This window comes from Ornithorhynchus anatinus, chromosome 19 (assembly GCF_004115215.2).
Source record: "Ornithorhynchus anatinus isolate Pmale09 chromosome 19, mOrnAna1.pri.v4, whole genome shotgun sequence".
Classification (NCBI taxonomy): Eukaryota; Metazoa; Chordata; class Mammalia; order Monotremata; family Ornithorhynchidae; genus Ornithorhynchus; species Ornithorhynchus anatinus.
The window spans coordinates 12,620,841-12,637,565 of NC_041746.1; the positions used below are offsets into that span (position 1 = coordinate 12,620,841).

The 16,725-nt window shown below is 38.6% G+C and overlaps 1 protein-coding gene across 7 annotated transcripts in view; it reads right to left on the reverse strand.

Moving 5' to 3' along the window:
• Positions 1-1,366: 1,366 nt before the first annotated feature.
• The window catches only part of RCOR3 (REST corepressor 3), a 41,806-nt gene continuing 26,447 nt past the window's right edge, over positions 1,367-16,725 (reverse strand). For 3 of the 7 annotated variants that reach the window (XM_001509349.5, XM_007672334.3, XM_029046928.2), the window contains 2 exons: positions 5,385-5,626; positions 1,367-4,924 (listed from right to left, as the gene is read on the reverse strand). In XM_001509349.5, the coding sequence (XP_001509399.2) occupies positions 4,580-4,924; positions 5,385-5,626 (587 nt within the window). In that variant the 3' untranslated portion in view covers positions 1,367-4,579. The other 4 variants (XM_007672337.3, XM_016228418.3, XM_029046929.2 and 1 more) reach the window with 3 other exon arrangements.

The following is a 16,725-nucleotide window of genomic DNA, read 5'->3' on the forward strand; positions in this document are numbered from 1 at the left end:
AGATGAGGGAACTGAGGCACAGAGAAGTTAAGTGATTTGCCCACAGTCACACAGCCAAGAAGTGGCAGAGCTGGGATTCGAACTCATGAGCCCTGACTCCAAAGCCCATGCTCTTTCCACTGAGCCACGCTGCTTCTCCGTACATAAGGCTGACAATGATTCTCTATTGAGAAGCAGCATGGCTCAATGGAAAGAGCATGGGCTTTGGAGTCAGAGGTCATGGGTTCAAATCCCAGCTCGGCCACTTGTCAGCTGTGTGACTTTGGGCAAGTCACTTCACTTCTCGGTGCCTCAGTTCCCTCATCTGTAAAATGGGGATTAAGACTGTGAGCCCCACGTGGGACAACCTGATTCCCCTGTGTCTACCCCAGCGCTTAGAACAGTGCTCGGCACATAGTAAGCGCTTAACAAATACCAACATTATTATTATTATTTCACTCTGCAACACAAGTTAGCATGGCTTAGTGGAAAGGGCACGGGCCTGGGAGTCAGAGGACCTGATTTCTAATCCCACCTCTGCTAATTGCTCGCTGTGACCTTGGGCAAGTCACATATTCTCTGTGCCTCAGTTACCTCATCTATAAAATGGGGATCAAACTCTTCTCCCTCCAGTTTAGACTGTGAGCCCTCTGTGGGACAGGGGCTGTGTCCAACTTGATAAACTTATTTCTACCCCAGTGCTTAGATCAGTGCTTGACACAAAATAAGCGCTTAACAAATACCATTGAAGAAAAAAATCTAGTGGCAACAAAACATTTCCTTTTTGGACAGATTGGTAAATTAAACAAGGCAGAGAGATAGGATATGGGAGTTCATTTTGATCGATTCAATCTTAAGAAAATGTATTTGCAGGATTTCCATATCTAAATTTAAGCTGCTTCCCATAAATAAGAAGTCATGTAATGTGACCTTTTTTAAATGGTTAAAATGTTAGAAATGCCTGAGCAATCATTCTTAATTTACCTTATATATATATGGATATATATAAATCTATCACCTCTTTGTAAAATGATATTCAATTCCAACCCTAAACAGTTTTCCTAATTGATATTTAAAGGCACAGTAAAATGCTCAAATATTTAACAGATTTTCTAGTAATTGATATAAATACCACATCCATTAACTCCCATCTGATGTCAAATAGCTCATATTAGAACATACATTCTGAATGAAGCCGTTTGAGTATGTTACAGTATTACCTTATCTCTATTTCTGACCTTAAGGTCTTTATTTCTCCCAAGCAAATAAAACAAGTTGGATATTTAAAAAAGGCATATTGGTGTAATGAAATTAAACGAACACTAACATTTCCCTCTCACAATAGGAAGCATATTGGGCCGAAGGAAGGAGGAAATTGCACTGAGGGTTGCTGTTTTCTCAGCTTTTATTTTCACAAATTTCAAATAGTTTCACAGAGACAAACTTTCACTTTAGCACTGGTCATATTATCCTAAGGCACTGCAACAAGTTTTTGGGTCCCTTGCAGAGCTGGGAGGGACTCTGTCTAGCTCATCCTGTCTCAGGGTGATGGAGGACTGTCCTTTTTAAAAGATTTCCCAGGATGGAGAACTCATGGGTTGGCATAGTGTGCCGTCCCTCACTGATGCCTTCTCTACTTTTGTGAACATTTCTTTCCAGATGTGAGTTCAGTTGATAGGCCATCACAAACCTGAGTGTATGACACAATGTAATTCATTTTCATATGAACTTGCGCTTAACAAATACCATCATTATTATATGAACTTAAATCTTATTTGAAGGGTGCATACTTTTCTGCTCACCAGTTTTTTAAAACTGAAAATAAATTCTTCATAAATTACACTGGGGATGGAACCATTCAGGATATGTACTCTCCATTACATTTACAAAATATATATGCCAACATTATTCTTTGTCATTTATTTTTTTTAAATCTTGAAAAATAGCCAGGAAATTACTTTGGTGTTAATTTCGTACAATGTTACAAAAGAGTTATAGAATTAGATTTCAAAACTTTTTTATATTGAATTCATCTGGAAAGCAACAACTGCCATTTAGAGATATCTATTTTTTTTAAATAAAAAAATAAAATGAGTTTAGGGCTTCACAGTAAAAAAAGGCCCTAAATTGTTCAAGTGCCATTAACAAGTTACATAAAAATAGAAGACACAGACTTCTTTAAAACTTTAATCTTTTGATTAAGCAGCAAGCATATCACTCTTCCAGGCCAAACACTGCTTAAACAAAAATTAAAAAAAAAACCCAAAAACCCAAAAAACAAAAAACCAAAAAGACGTGCAATCTATTTACATAATATGTAAAGCACACAATAAAAAGACATTTCACTATGTACATATGTTATATAACTACCAAATTTAAGATTTCCCCACTGTGTGCTAACATCCCTCAAGTACAGCACCCTGGCCCAAGTTTGGGACACAACAGGATTTTAACTGAATGACAATGTACGGAACAGCTTGATCGAAGTTGGAGTTGACCAACTGAAACACGCCACATACTGTATACTGAAGTTCTACTGACGCTAGACGAGACAAAAAGTTTGCAAAGGTACAGAAAGCACATTTGTGAGACTTGATCTCAATACTTCTTTACAATGCAGAAGACGGATTCTCTTGTCCACAACCAACTGGCTGGGAATAGCTATTTTTAAGTCAAAATCGCACAAAACAGAATTCTTGTTGACGATAAGACTCTGGAGGGCAGTTAGATGCAGTAAGTGCTCAACAAATACCATTGACTGATTATTACATTCCAGGTTTAGGGAACCGTTGTGACAAGTTCCACTGAAGAAAAAGAGGTTCTCCTTAAAAAAACATTTAAGGTTAGGGAAATACTGCTTATCAGAATATTCTTCAGGTCCACAGAGAGGGCAGCAGCCCACTTTTGGAATTAGAATTCTGATCAGGATCATTTATTCTTAGGTTCTTCAATCCTTAGACCAAAATGGCTCATCTTTCAGTTCATTAGCAAAAATATGAAATAAAGTGGGAGATGTAGACTATTGCCATTTAAAAAAATAAATAGTTTTGAAAGTAAAATGATTCAGGAACACACTTTAAGCCTTAATATTGGAAAAGTAAACCTTACGTTTTTAGAATAGCAATTCAGGAAACCACACTCCTTTTCCAAGTTTCAATTTCACTACCAACTTAATATAGCATAAATGTGATTGTTATGCTATTAGAACACTGTTTCTTAAAAAGCTTGTGGTCAGCAAAGTGCAACTTTAAAATGGGTTTGCCGCTTAATTGAGAAATCCACACAACTGGTGCAAAATCCATGAACTTGATAAAGCATGACTAAATTCCCAATTTCTCTCCCTCCTGGAGAATTTGATAATTAAATGTATTTCATTCCCAAAGCTCAAGAGTAATGGGTCGGTTGTAAGGTACAAAACAAATGCATCTAGATAAGCAGCGGGTGACTTACAAAACACTATCGCTGATAATAAAACAGAGCTATACAAAAATTAGAAAGGGAATAATTAGTTCAGAAAGCCTTACTTCAGACAAACTAATATGAATAATGGCTACAATAGTCACCACCAGTTCCTGACAGATTAAAAAAAAACAACAACAAACCAAACAAAACCCAAAACCTCTTCCTGGTTAAGCGATACAACTGCCGCTGCCTAAAGTCTATGCAACATAGAATCTGAAGAGAAAAAACTCAAACAAATCCAAAACTTATAAATTATTTTCAAGGGAATTAACTGAACTTTAACAAATTACAGTCTTATATTAGACATAATGTTGGTTATCCTCATCCTGACATAAAAGTATTTGTTCCCTCATAACAGTAGAGGAAGAACTAGTGACATTCATCTGCAGTTAATTAAACCTTACACTAGACTCAAACTCCATATATTACGTGGCTAAGAAATTTAGAAAATTTGATGTAATGTCATATATTTGCTTTGCAAATAACAGAATTACAGTGCTTTGAAGGAGTATATAATCTAAAAAAACTGTACAAAGGCAATGTCTCTCACAAAAGAAAGGGAAGAAAAAAGGCGAATTCTTTAAAAAGTGCAAAAAGTAATACTAGCTGGGCTAATATGTGCCAAAATCTGAAATGCAGGCTGTTTATTTTTGCATTCCAACATAGGAAAACACTTTAAAAAATGTAAAGAGCTCAAACAAAGCAGAAACTCCTCTATAGTTTAAAAATCTACTGAGGAGTTACCTCGAATTCCTAAGGTCGACATATTCCTAAACTGAGTGGCTTGAATATAAAGGAGGTTAGAATACAAAGAACTTCAGTAAAATAAATAGAGTAAAAATCAATTAAACCACCTTTTCTGAAATCATTTCCTTCAACATATATGTAAAAAAAGAGCTAACCGAGGGCTTTCTGTTGGATAGACCATTTTAGACTGCTGCACGGAAAAATCTTTCAACTGGGTGTTGACCCGTGTTCCAAAGGAACCGATTCTGGCTTGTGGCCTCACTAGAAAACGATTTCCGCTTTAATATCTACGGAAGATTGCTCTTTCCTCCCGCTTGCGCCGGCATCAAGCGACCCAAGGGGTAAAATGCTGTGTTTGGAAATAACTGAAATCCTGTCCCACTCCCCTTCTTTAGTGCAGAGAGGACTGGGATTCTGTCTGAATGCCGATCAGCGATGGTGGCTGTTGGCCGCCAACCGTGGACAACACCGGTCTTGGGTTTAGGCGAGGAGGCATCGGATTAGCAGGACGAATCAGAGGCGGGGGAGGCTGATTCAGAGTCGGCCGGGGCTGGATGAATCGAGCCTGTTGCTGGAGTGGCGGGGGCTGGCGATGGAGAGCGGGGGCGGCGGGAAGTGTCGGCCGGAGCAGCGGGGGAGGCTGGTTCAGGGTGGCTACCGGGGCCGCTGGCGTAGGGGTGGATGCTGGGGCTGGAGGCGTCGAGCCTAGAGACCGTGTGGCCTGGGGGGTTGGTGCCTAGGAAAAGGAGACAAAAATGGCTTTGTGAAATGGGCCTGGCCTGGTGGGGCCAAGTACAGTACAGTCTGGATTGCCACAGAAAAACAAAACCAAAACAAAAACACCTGCTATTACTGGAAGCACAAATTTTCAAAGAAACAAAAATTTTCTTAAAAAACACCAAAACAAAAGAAAAGCAATGAGGCTACCAGGCAAGCATCTCTATCAGTAAGCATTTTAACAGTGGAAAAGAAAAAAAGGACTATCTACGGGAGAACAATACACCCTCCATTCTTCTAGAATCAGCTCTTTGCATGTCACTATGACTTGACAGTCACGAGAAATGCACCACTGAGTATGTGTATTGTCAACCTTTCATTGCTCGTTGGCTGGTCCCCTGCCAAATTAACCTTATGGTTCACTGCATGAAATGCTAGTCCTGAACTCAAATTAGCTCAAATCTCAGACACCAACACACCTCCTCTTCTTCATCAGTGCTCTTTCCTGATGGCACATTAGAAGCACTTTTTGTCTCCTCCCCTAAAGTAGAAGCATCACCATTAGAAGCCTGGGTTCCTTGTTCTGCTTCCCATTCCTGCAATACCTCCTCTAAGTTAAACCGACGCCTGTAGTTTACAAAGAAGTTCTTCACTTGGCCAACAGTCTTGTTGCCAATTACATCTGCAATAGCTTGAAAATCTTTACCATATTTGCGGACACCTGGAAGGCAAAGTAAATAATACACCTGTGAAGGAGCAAGCAATAAAGGAGAGTTGTGTGTACTATACATCATGCACGCACACAAGATACCGGCATTGACAAATTCCACATCAGTTTCTTAGTAGGTGCTGAAATTTTGGGGGCACAGGACAAACCCTCTTGCATAAGTTATTTCATCAAATCACTCAATGCCTCTTCTTGAACATCCAAAAACTTACCACACTAGACACCTACTTCGAGCTAAGCCTTTAGCTCTTTATATAGTCAATTACTTTCTATGCACATAGAATTCTTTCTTCCCTCCTCAATCTGTCACTCACTTCCTGCAAGTTCCCCTTTTGACACTGTTATACCATGTGCTTCACCATAGAGGTATCTCCAGACAAACATGTTGATTTTTGTTTTTAATAATATTTTGGAACAGAAATCTCTGCTTGTATCAACCGTTGGGGTGCCATAACCAGAAGACATAATTTCAGAAATGAAATGTAAAAAATATATTAAAAAACCTTCTCTACTCTTCACAGATAACACTGTCATCAGGAGAAGCAGAATGTAAGTTGAGAGCCAATTTAAAGGACTCCCCATGAGTGCAAAAATAGAATATTACGCTAAAGAGTGCTAAATGATGCTTCACTGCTCACAGAAAATAATGTAAAATGTGTTAATGTGTCCATAGGATTAAAAAACCAACCAAAACAACATAAATATGAAAAAATAATCCTAAAAACCTCAAATGAGTACTTGATCGAAGAACAACATAACTATGTTCCAACAAGATTTTTCATTAGATGTGCGTACATATATAGCTATTTAATTTCAAAGTGATCTCTTTTCCATCCTGTTCAGCAAAGACACACCTTGTTCTAACCTAATAAAGATCTATGTTCATCCAATGCCAGAGAACGAAAGCTATTGAAATGGGCTTTTAATCTCTCCAACCAAGTCAGTGAAAGTATTTCAGAGGTTTTAGGTGGAGGAATGTATGAACCAAGGTCAATTTTGTACAAACTGCAAAATCAAGAGCACTAAGGTATTCTGGAATAAAATTCAGCAGAACAACCGAAAAACAAAAAGTGCTGAATGAAGAGCTTTATAGTGTAGAGCCTACACTTAGACATGTAAATATGTACTATTTATTGAGCGCTTATTGTAGGCAGAGCAGTGTACTAAGCACTTAGGAGAATTCAACAGAGTTGGTGGACATGTTCCCTACCTACAAGGAGCTTATTCTTTAGAGTATATTAGTGGCAATTCTTACGGGAATCTTACTTTCCTTTAAAGAAATTTTAATAGGCCATTCAGAGAATTAATAAAATAATCCCAGCTAGTTTCTGAATATTACTGAAGCAAAGCATTTAATTTTATTTCCAGAAAATACGGTTTCCCCAATAATGGAAAATACTAAGAGACACATACCGACTCATTCCAGAAAATAAGCATAAGGAAAGATGTTTTCTAATTTAAAAATATTAATACAGTTCTGTAAATTGGTAAGTACCTTCTTGGGCTCCCAAAGATACCAATGACTGAGCAACAGAAAAAATGTTGCTTAAGTCACCATTCAATAACACTTGTAAACGCAGTATAACCAAAAACATTCTGCACATGGGCATCAACTATATATAGAATACATTAAATCTCATATGAGAGAATTACAATAGATCTCAGAAGTGGTAGAAATAACACAAATCTTCAGTTCCTCAAAGTACTGTATGCTTTCTGGTTTGCTTCTCCTTCTTTATGACCCTGCTCTGATTTGGACAGCTTTTCCTTTTTTTTAATATGTAGTTTGCAGGGGTAAGGAATTACATATGATATCATGCAAGCTTCCGCGAAGAAGGAAGACTGTTATAGCATTTGCTAAAATGTTGCCAGTCATTTGGGGGAAATTTGGATTAGATTATTTCTGTATTGTTTGCAGTACTGGCATAATAAATGCAAAAATCTTGTAATTGTCCTAAATATCATTGGATGTTTTACAATTATAATAACTCTTTCACTAGTGTCTCTTGTAATTATTGTCAAGGTTGTAATTGAGAAGCAGCACGGCCTAGAGGAAAGAGCAGAAGCCTAGGAGTCAGCGGACCTGGGTTCTAATCCAGGCTTTGCCATTTGTCTACTGTGTGGCTTTGGGCAAGTCATAACTTTTCTGTTCCTCGGTTATCTCATCTGTAAAATGGGGATTAACACTGTAAGCCCCATGTGGGGCACAAACTCTGTCCAATCTGATTAGCTTGTATCTATGCCCAGTGCTTAGTACAGAGCAGGACACTTAGTAAGTGCTAAACAAATACCATTAAAATATCAATATGCAGCCAGTTTGTAGTGGGACTATATGGTAATAAATATCTCAGCTGTGTACATTAGTGCATTAGCAGTTATTACCGGGTACTTACACTGGGTATAAAAGTTTTTAAAGACTAAATCCTTGTATAGAAAGCTATTTACTGAGCAGAAAATATTTATTTCCCAGGGGATTACAAGTCATCTATATTTGTTCAATCTCAGATTCAGCAGGAATTGGAAAAGGTTATGATGCTTAGGAACACAAATACAAATAGAGCAAGTGCAGAAAATATATTTCAAATATTAAGGATTGGCAAGACCCCCAATCCTAAATCTCAGATTTGTTTGAAAATCTTAAGAAAAAAGGAGTTTGTCTTATGCCACTAGGCCATGAAACTCTGGAGGCTTTCAATTTGGTTTTAAAACTCTTAGCTGCTTTGTTTGGCTGTTAAGGTCGAGATGGCGTTTAGGAAATCCGCACTGTAGTTCTCCCCCACAGAAAATGCTTTTCAACCACGAACTGATTTTACAGCGTCCAAATTACTTAATGAAGATTCAAGCATGACCATTCATAGGGCAGAAGGTATTCTAATAAGAGATAAAAGGACAGGCCTGTGTTAAATGTATGTACACTACCTCCAGCTAGTACTCAAACAGCTTTTACACCAGGAATTTCTAACCAGATGTCATCATGAAGAATTAAGTACACTTCACCAGGCTGGAAATTTATTTTAGAAATTGAGTCTTGCAACATTCAGTTGGTGAAGCTTGGTCATGGCCTCATGTGCAAAGGGAAATTCTAGCAAGAGCAGGTCATGACTGCTTTGTCCATGTGAGCTGACCAGTGGCTCCAGTTTTAGGCTTCAAAGAGATCCAGTGAAAAACTAAGAGTGAGGAGAGCAAAGACATGGGGGAGAATGGTGTGTTTAAGGGGTGCAAAAAAGAGGGGCAGCACTCTTCCCAAGAGCTCAGTACGGTGCTCTGCACTCAATAAATACTGAACGAATGACAAGAATAAAATTATCAGTTCTGGTTGCCATAACTTTTACTAACAGGTCTTAAGAAACTTCATCCTCTTCCCCTCCTGTCCCATCTTGAAGCCTCTGGCCTTCACATAGGCCCTAGTTGTTGTCTTGGATACATCTGCAACCTTTCAGAAAAAACTGAAACAGAGGAGCAGAGATGAGCTGCAATGCAATCTTCATGACCACCAAGAAAAGGAGACTGGTGATGAGTTAGCCATATTTTGAGAGCAGACAGGCCAATTTAATACCTGGGTAAAACTGTAAACTGCTTTGCCTTATTGTTGTAGATCCTTCCAACTAGTGCAACCCAAGAATAACCCAGCAGATTGCTGCCATCAACCCAGTACTTTTTAAATTCAGTCCCCACAAAAGACACAAAGAAAGGCACTAGTTGATCCTGCACCCCTGGGGCCAGCACCTGCAAATGGGAAGGATTTTTAATGGCAGCACCTTCTTGACAACAGCCAAGTCCTTCTGAATTGGCAGATTTATGCTCACAGAGATTCACACAGATTCTCTCTTTGGGTATGATCATATAACCTAAATTTTCTTGGTAGATATTTCAAGGAGAAAAGAAATCTGGTACATCAAATCTAAAAGTTAGGGCAGGGACAGGGCAGTGGAAGTATAATTTAACCAAGAACTCCTACTCCCCTGTAACACTGTAGACTTCCTTTCCTTAACAGTTTACCCTGAAGTCATACTGTCTGCAGATCCCCCTCTGGTCTCTGCCAGGCCAAGGTAATACTCATAATTTCTTTCCAGTCTGAAAGCCAGAGTCTCATTTTTTAAAGACTTTAAGCTTGTTTCATTAAGTCTGCACTCCTGTCACTTACTTCACACTCATCAGTAGATATTACTTAACTTCTATGCACCAATTTGTCTATAAAATGGGGATAAATATCTGTTCTCTCTCCTTCTTAGATTGTGAGCCCTGTGTAGGATTAAGACTAGGTCTCATTTTATAACCTTGTACATACCTAAGTGGTTAATATACCATTTGGCACCTTATAAGCACTTAATAAGTATCATAACTATTATCACCTACTGGCTGGACTACTATAACAGTCTATTTATTGGTCTCCTTATGTCCACACCTTACAGTTGTACAAATTATCTTTTTAAAATACTTTCCCCTGTTTTAACACCCTCCTAAAATCACATCCTCCAGAAGGCAATTTCTAATTAATCTCAGCTTCATGGTTATACCATTCCATCAGCCCTTTCAGCCTCCTATGTATATCTTTGCCCATTTATTTATCTTTTTATTCATATTTTTCCTGTCACCCATAACCACAAACTTGCCAACTTATTCATTCAATTGTATTTCTTGAGAGCTTACTGTGTGCAGAGCACCGTACTAAACGCTTGGGAGAGTACAACAATAAAAAGACACATTCCCTCTCCACAATGTCTATTGTTTTCAGCATTATGCTGTATACTCCAAGAACAGGGAACATGTCTTTCTACATGTTCCCCAAGCTCCCAGTACAGTCCTCCACACACAGCAGGTGCCCAAATATGCAATAGTTTTGATTATTCAATCCTATAACTCCTAATTTAGCCAACTTCTGGCACACAGGCTTTTTTTATTTTTTACACTATTGTCTTTCCTTAACTTTTAAAGGCAGACACACTAATTTAGAATATGTTCCTCAGCAAGGAAAATATGTTTATTTCCTTAACAGTTTACCCTGAAGTCATACTGTCTGCAGGTCCCCCTCTGGTCTCGGCTAGGCCAAGGTAATACTCATAATTTCTTTCCAGTCTGAAAGCCAGAGTCTCAGTTTTTCAAGACTTAAAGCTTGTTTCAAGAAGTCTGCACTCCTGTCACTTATCTCACACTCATCAGTAGGCATTACTTAACTTCTATGCCCCAATTTGTCTATAAAATGGGGATAAAATATTTGTTCTCTCTCTTTCTTAGATTGTGTGTGTGTGTATCATATATATTGTAGTATACTAGCAGATCTGCTTTTGGGAATCAGTCCGCTTAGAACCCCTCCATCTCCTGACTTGCGACACACCATCCATTCGGCACCCACTCTCATATGCACAGATACACTTATTCACTACTACTTCCTTGTTGGGAAGCCACCTGGCAGCAGCAACAACAGGAAAGGACAGACACTCCAGGGGTTGCTCTGACTGGTTCCATCACGGCCCAGGACTTTACGACACAGTTGGTCTCACTTCCAAGCTGAAATTTACAGTGGGAAGGATGAAGGTTTGCATTTTTTCCCATTCCTGCAACTCTCGTCCCCTTCTTACTGGGCTCCCAGGGGAGGTATGAATAATCGATTAATTGTGGTATTTGTGAAGTGCTTACTATGTGTCAAGCACTGAGGTAGACACAACATAATCAGATCAGATACAGTCTTCATCTCCTTCACAGAGGAATGGTTAAAGTGGTAGCAGCGATAACAGTTTTAATTATTCTTCTTATTTGTTCCTGACTTGGGTGATCCTCTTCTTGCTGGGTTTCCCAGAATTTTCACTCCAACAAGCCCAGCCAGAAGCAAGTCAGAATACAAAGAAGGGCTGCTATACTCAGGTCTCCTTCCTTGCCTGGCTGCCCTGAGCTATGTGCTTCCTCTTCAGAGACAGAACATCAAACCCTACCTGCAGGAAGCATATACCCAAGTGCCTACAGAAAGCAGGCAGCCTGAGGCCTGAGAAGAACAGACAACATGGACAGAGAAAGGCAGCTTATTAATGGTGAGCTAAAAGCTTTGCTAACCAGATAAAGAAGTTTTATGCAAAACTTCAAAGGAACGGCATATTCTTTGATGAGAATTCTCCAAATACGATGACTATCCCAGGTTAGTGGAGCTTTATGATAGGTGAGTTGCCAGATAACAGTTCTTAGTGTAGGTATGTGTGTTTATATTCCCACATTTTAGTTGGTCTTAATATAACTACTTATGCAGGGGCAGGCTCTAAACAAGTTAGAGAAGGAATAAGTGACTGCATGTATAATTTTAGAAAAAAAAAAAAGCCCAGGATCTTTCTCCATATTCACCAAAATGAACAAAAATACCAAAATAAGTATTCGATACTTAAACCCTGTTATGCCTTGCCTACTGACCTATTCCTGGTAATGGGAAGCGATGTGGCATAGGGGAAACAGCAAAAGAGGTCTAGTCCCAGCTCTACCACTTGCCTACTGTGTGACCTCTGGCAACTCACCTAACTTCTCTGTGCCTGCTTCTTCACCTGTAAAATAGGAATAAAATGGCTGCAGTTCTTCGCTTTTAGACTATGAGCCTCCAAAAGGATAGATACTGTGTCTGATCTGATTATCTTTTATCAATTAAAATGCCTGTCATATAGTAAGCATTTAATAAATGCCATCATTATCAATGCCTTACATGAAACTGTATTGCATTCTTGGAACACTTTGTAAAGTAGAGCCTTGCTATATAAGTCACCGGTTAGGTTCTTGATCTCAGATTTTTCATAATTTAAAAATATAAAAAAGTAAGTGCTATTCCTAAATAACTGTAAAAAAATAGAATCAGTCTCCATATGTGTTTGTATGCCTCTTTTGAAGGGTTTTGTGTTTATGCGAGTCCTGAGTGGTTTGGTGCCTCTGAACTGTAAGAGCACTGTGGGCAGGGAATGTGTTTATTGTACTCTCTCAAGCAATTAGTACAGTGCTCTGCACACAATAAGTACTCAATAAATATGACTATGTGTGTATCTACGAGGATCGAATTCAGTCTTACTTTCACAGTATCTGCTTGTCTGTTTCTTGTTTTGATTTTGCACTTTTAAATCTGAGAAGGAAACAGGACATGCTGCCATCTTCCCATGTCCCCCTGATTTTACTGTTGTTACCTACCCATTCTTTTCTGCTCTTCTGTCCGGCAGGACCAAATCACAATGAATTGAGAATTTTCCTCACCAGAGAAAGCAAAACCTTTTTACTTGAGCTCAGAATCTGCTTTCCTTGGAAGGGTTAAGGACAAACACCAACTGTGCTTGGCCGAGGGGATCCCCATATTTTTCAAGAAGTGCATATGTTGGGGGTATAAATAAAAGCTGTGCTTCACCAAAATCATGCTGTGAAAATTTACCTATCATTATGTATGAAAGTACTGACCCAATCTGATAATTGTTTGAAGACATTTTTGAACTAGGTTAGGAAGAAACAGAATGTTCTCATTTACTTATATAATTTTAGTTGGTGGTTAAATATTGTTGTAACAGGTACTCAGAGCATTATGAATTTAGTGCCACATTGTAGTAATTTGTCCCATATCAAGAAGACCATCATACACTGTCCATGAGAAGAATTTGAGTTGGGCACATGCACTGAAGCCCCAGATTATTATCTCACTGGGTCAGATCTTGACACCAAAGATCCCAAAGAAAGAGTGTGCTTAATGGAAGGACTGCCTACTTTATTATAATTTTTCTCTGATAGCACAAATGCATTAAGTTTCATTTGGTCTCTGTGATAGTAATGTAACAATATTATCAAAATGAGCTTTTCAAGATCGACAGGTAGGTTTAGAGCTATGGAACAGGATTAGATTTGCTGTTAGTCTTTGTATTAGATTTAAATTGTACATCGAATCAAATTAAGCCACCAAAGAAGACTATAAGAAATTGCCAAACGAGAGCATGTTGTTCCTGCTTTCTTTGTTTTATGGAGCTTATTTTTTATTAAAAAAAAACAATTTCAACTTCATAGGAGTTAAACCCAACCTTGTCATTCACTTGTGCTCTGTACAAAACAAAAGTATTTGAAAGGGTTGCATGGTCTGGCAGAAATCCAGAAAGAGGAAGGATTTTCATGCCTTCACTCCTTCCTAACCTCCAAAGCTATCCACATCTCTTGGCATTAAGCAGAAACATTAGTTTTTAGGAATTCCATCAGCCTTCTTCCACTACACTCCAGCTCACAATCTTCAATTCTTCCAAATTAATCTTCCCTCTGTGCCTCCCTCACTCAATTCTCTGTACCCTTGTTCATGATCTCCCCTCGACCTAGAACTCCTCCTTAAATCCACCAGATGTTGGCTTTTCCCATCTGCAAATCTCTCTCAAAAGCCTACTTTTCCCAAAAGGCATTTCAACCTTTCCATCTCACATCCTTCTCCAATGTCAATCCTTACAACTTACATACATGCACATCTATTTATGCATACCCTCCCCCTCAGCAGTTATGGATATATGCAGAATAGGTTGTATGGACAATTTATTCTGTTTACATATTTGTAACTAGCTTTATATCTGTCTCCCCCAAATACAATAGGCAGGGAGCATCTCATGTTTCTGCTGTATTTTTCCCAAGTACTTATTTCAGTGCACGGCTTGCAGTGGGCACTCAGTAAATGCCTTTACAACTACTATTTAGCCCTTACAGTTACCTATTTTAAGTGAATTTAATATTTATCCTTCCATACATTTGCTATCAACAAAGAGAAGCAGCATGGATTAGTGGAAAGAACACAGGTTTGGGAATTAATGGGACCTTGATTCTAATTCTGATTCTACCAAGTGCTTGTTGTGTGACCTTGTGCAAGTCAATTAACTTCTCTCTGCCTCAGTTTCCTCAACTGTAAAATAGAGATTTAATCCTACTCCATCCTACCTAGAGTGTGAATACAACGTGGGACAGGATCTGTGTCCAACCTGATAAAACTTTTATCTTCCCCAGCATTTAGAACAGTGTTTGACACACAGTAAGTACTTAACAAATACCATAAAAAAACACACAAAAAAAACTAGTTTTTGTGAGTTGTCTGTGCCTGTCAGTCCTCCATTTGCTTGTACGATTCTCAAGGGTAGAGGCTCTTCCAAGGGCTTAATACAGTGCTCTGCACATAGTAGGTACTCAATGATTAATTATTACCAATTATGGTTTATCTCAAAGAAAAAAGCTTGGGCAGGGGTGGAACCTGAATGAAATGGCTTGCACGTATGTACTGCTATAATCAATAGTATTGTAGTGCTTAATAATAATTAGCACTAATAATAATAGTGTTTTCTTAGTGCTTACTATTAACCAAACACTATTCTAAGCACTGCAGTGGATACAAGATAATCACTAAGCACCTGGGAGAATACAACAGAATTAGTAAACACGACAACTGTCCTCAAGCAGCTTACAAGTGGCCCAGTGAATGCTCTTAATTTGTTCCACAAAAATAGTGTTATGTGAAACTAAAAGAGGACTAATTTTCCTTAAGAAATAATGGGACATAGATTAACACATCCTCCAAGATAAAAAAAAATGACCAAGACATTTAAAATATTTTAGAAAATGTTAAAAACCCCCACAACTACTATACTACTATAATGAAGTAGTAAAATGCATCTGTACCAAATAAAAGATTTTAAATTAGATATTAGTGAACACATGTAAATGAAGTACTTAATTTTTGACCTTGAATCCTATTCTGCAAAAAGGCATACTATCAGAAGAAATCTGCCATTAGCTAGGCTGAATAGATTTGTTGTCATTATTTAATGTTCTTTTAAAATAGGTTCACATTCCTCTATTCAAGTCTGCCAAAATACTTCAAAGCAAGGGGAAGGACAATACTGCCCTTATGTACCTACGAAAGCCAAAACAAACTTGGGATTATTTCGAATTGAGGGCAGGGAATGTGTCTTATATTGTTATACTGTACTCTTCCAAGCACTTATTACACTGCTCTGCACGTAAGCGCTCAATAAATACAACTGACTGACTGATTGAATTGAAAGCTGTAAGTATAGGAAGCTTGCTATTTCCAGATCAGAAGAGGGACAAAAGGTAACAGGAAAAGAAGGGGGTTGGGGGCGAGGGGAATCAATAGTGGAAGAAAAAGTTAGGTTTATTTAAACGGACAGGCTAGAGGGGCAAAGTACAAGAAAAGAAGAACAACTAAGTAGAGACGGATAAGATGAGAAGTAAAGACAAAGAGACCTACCTAAGCAAGTGGAGGAGAAAAGGTGGGGCGAGACCAGAAGAACAAAGATAAAATTATAGGAAGAAAAATTAAAAAGCACAAAAGAGAAGTAGGAAAAATATTATGACTTTCCAATCTGGGAAAAGCTGAGTAAATCTATCAGTTCTCTGAAAGTATCAGTCTCCTGCTTTCTAAGCACATGAATTATCTTTCTAAAACACTGACTGTATCACATCACAACTCTCTTTAGAACTCTGTAATCATTCCCTGTTGTCTCTCACTTAAAATAAGACCATGGCCTAAAGCATAGAGCACAAGCCTGGAACTCAAAAGGACCTGGGTTCTAATCCTACCTCCACCACATCTGTGTGACCTTGGGCAAGTCACTTATCTTCTCTGTGCTACCTAATCTACCTAAAATGAGGATTAAGATTGTGAGCCCCATGTGGGACAGGGACTGTGACCAACCTGATAAGCCTGTACCTACCCCAGTGCGTAGTATAGGACCTGGCATAAAGTAAGCACTTTACAAATGCCATTAAAAAAAAATCTTCATGTCTCTCCATCACCTAATAATAGTTATGGAATTTACTAAGCACTTACTATGTGCCAGGCACTGTAGTAAGCATTGGGGTGGATAAGAGCAAATCGGGTTGGACATAGCCCCTGTCCAACTTGGGACTCACAGTCTCAACCCACATTTTACAGATGAGGTAACAAGCACAGAAGTGAAGTGACTTGCCCAAGGTCACACAGCAGACGAGTGGCAGAGCTGGGATTAGAACCCATGACTTTCTGACTCCCAGGCCCATACACTACCCATTTTTGCCCTCCATTTTTCTTCAGTCCATTTGTCTCTATCTACCCTTTTACCTTATCT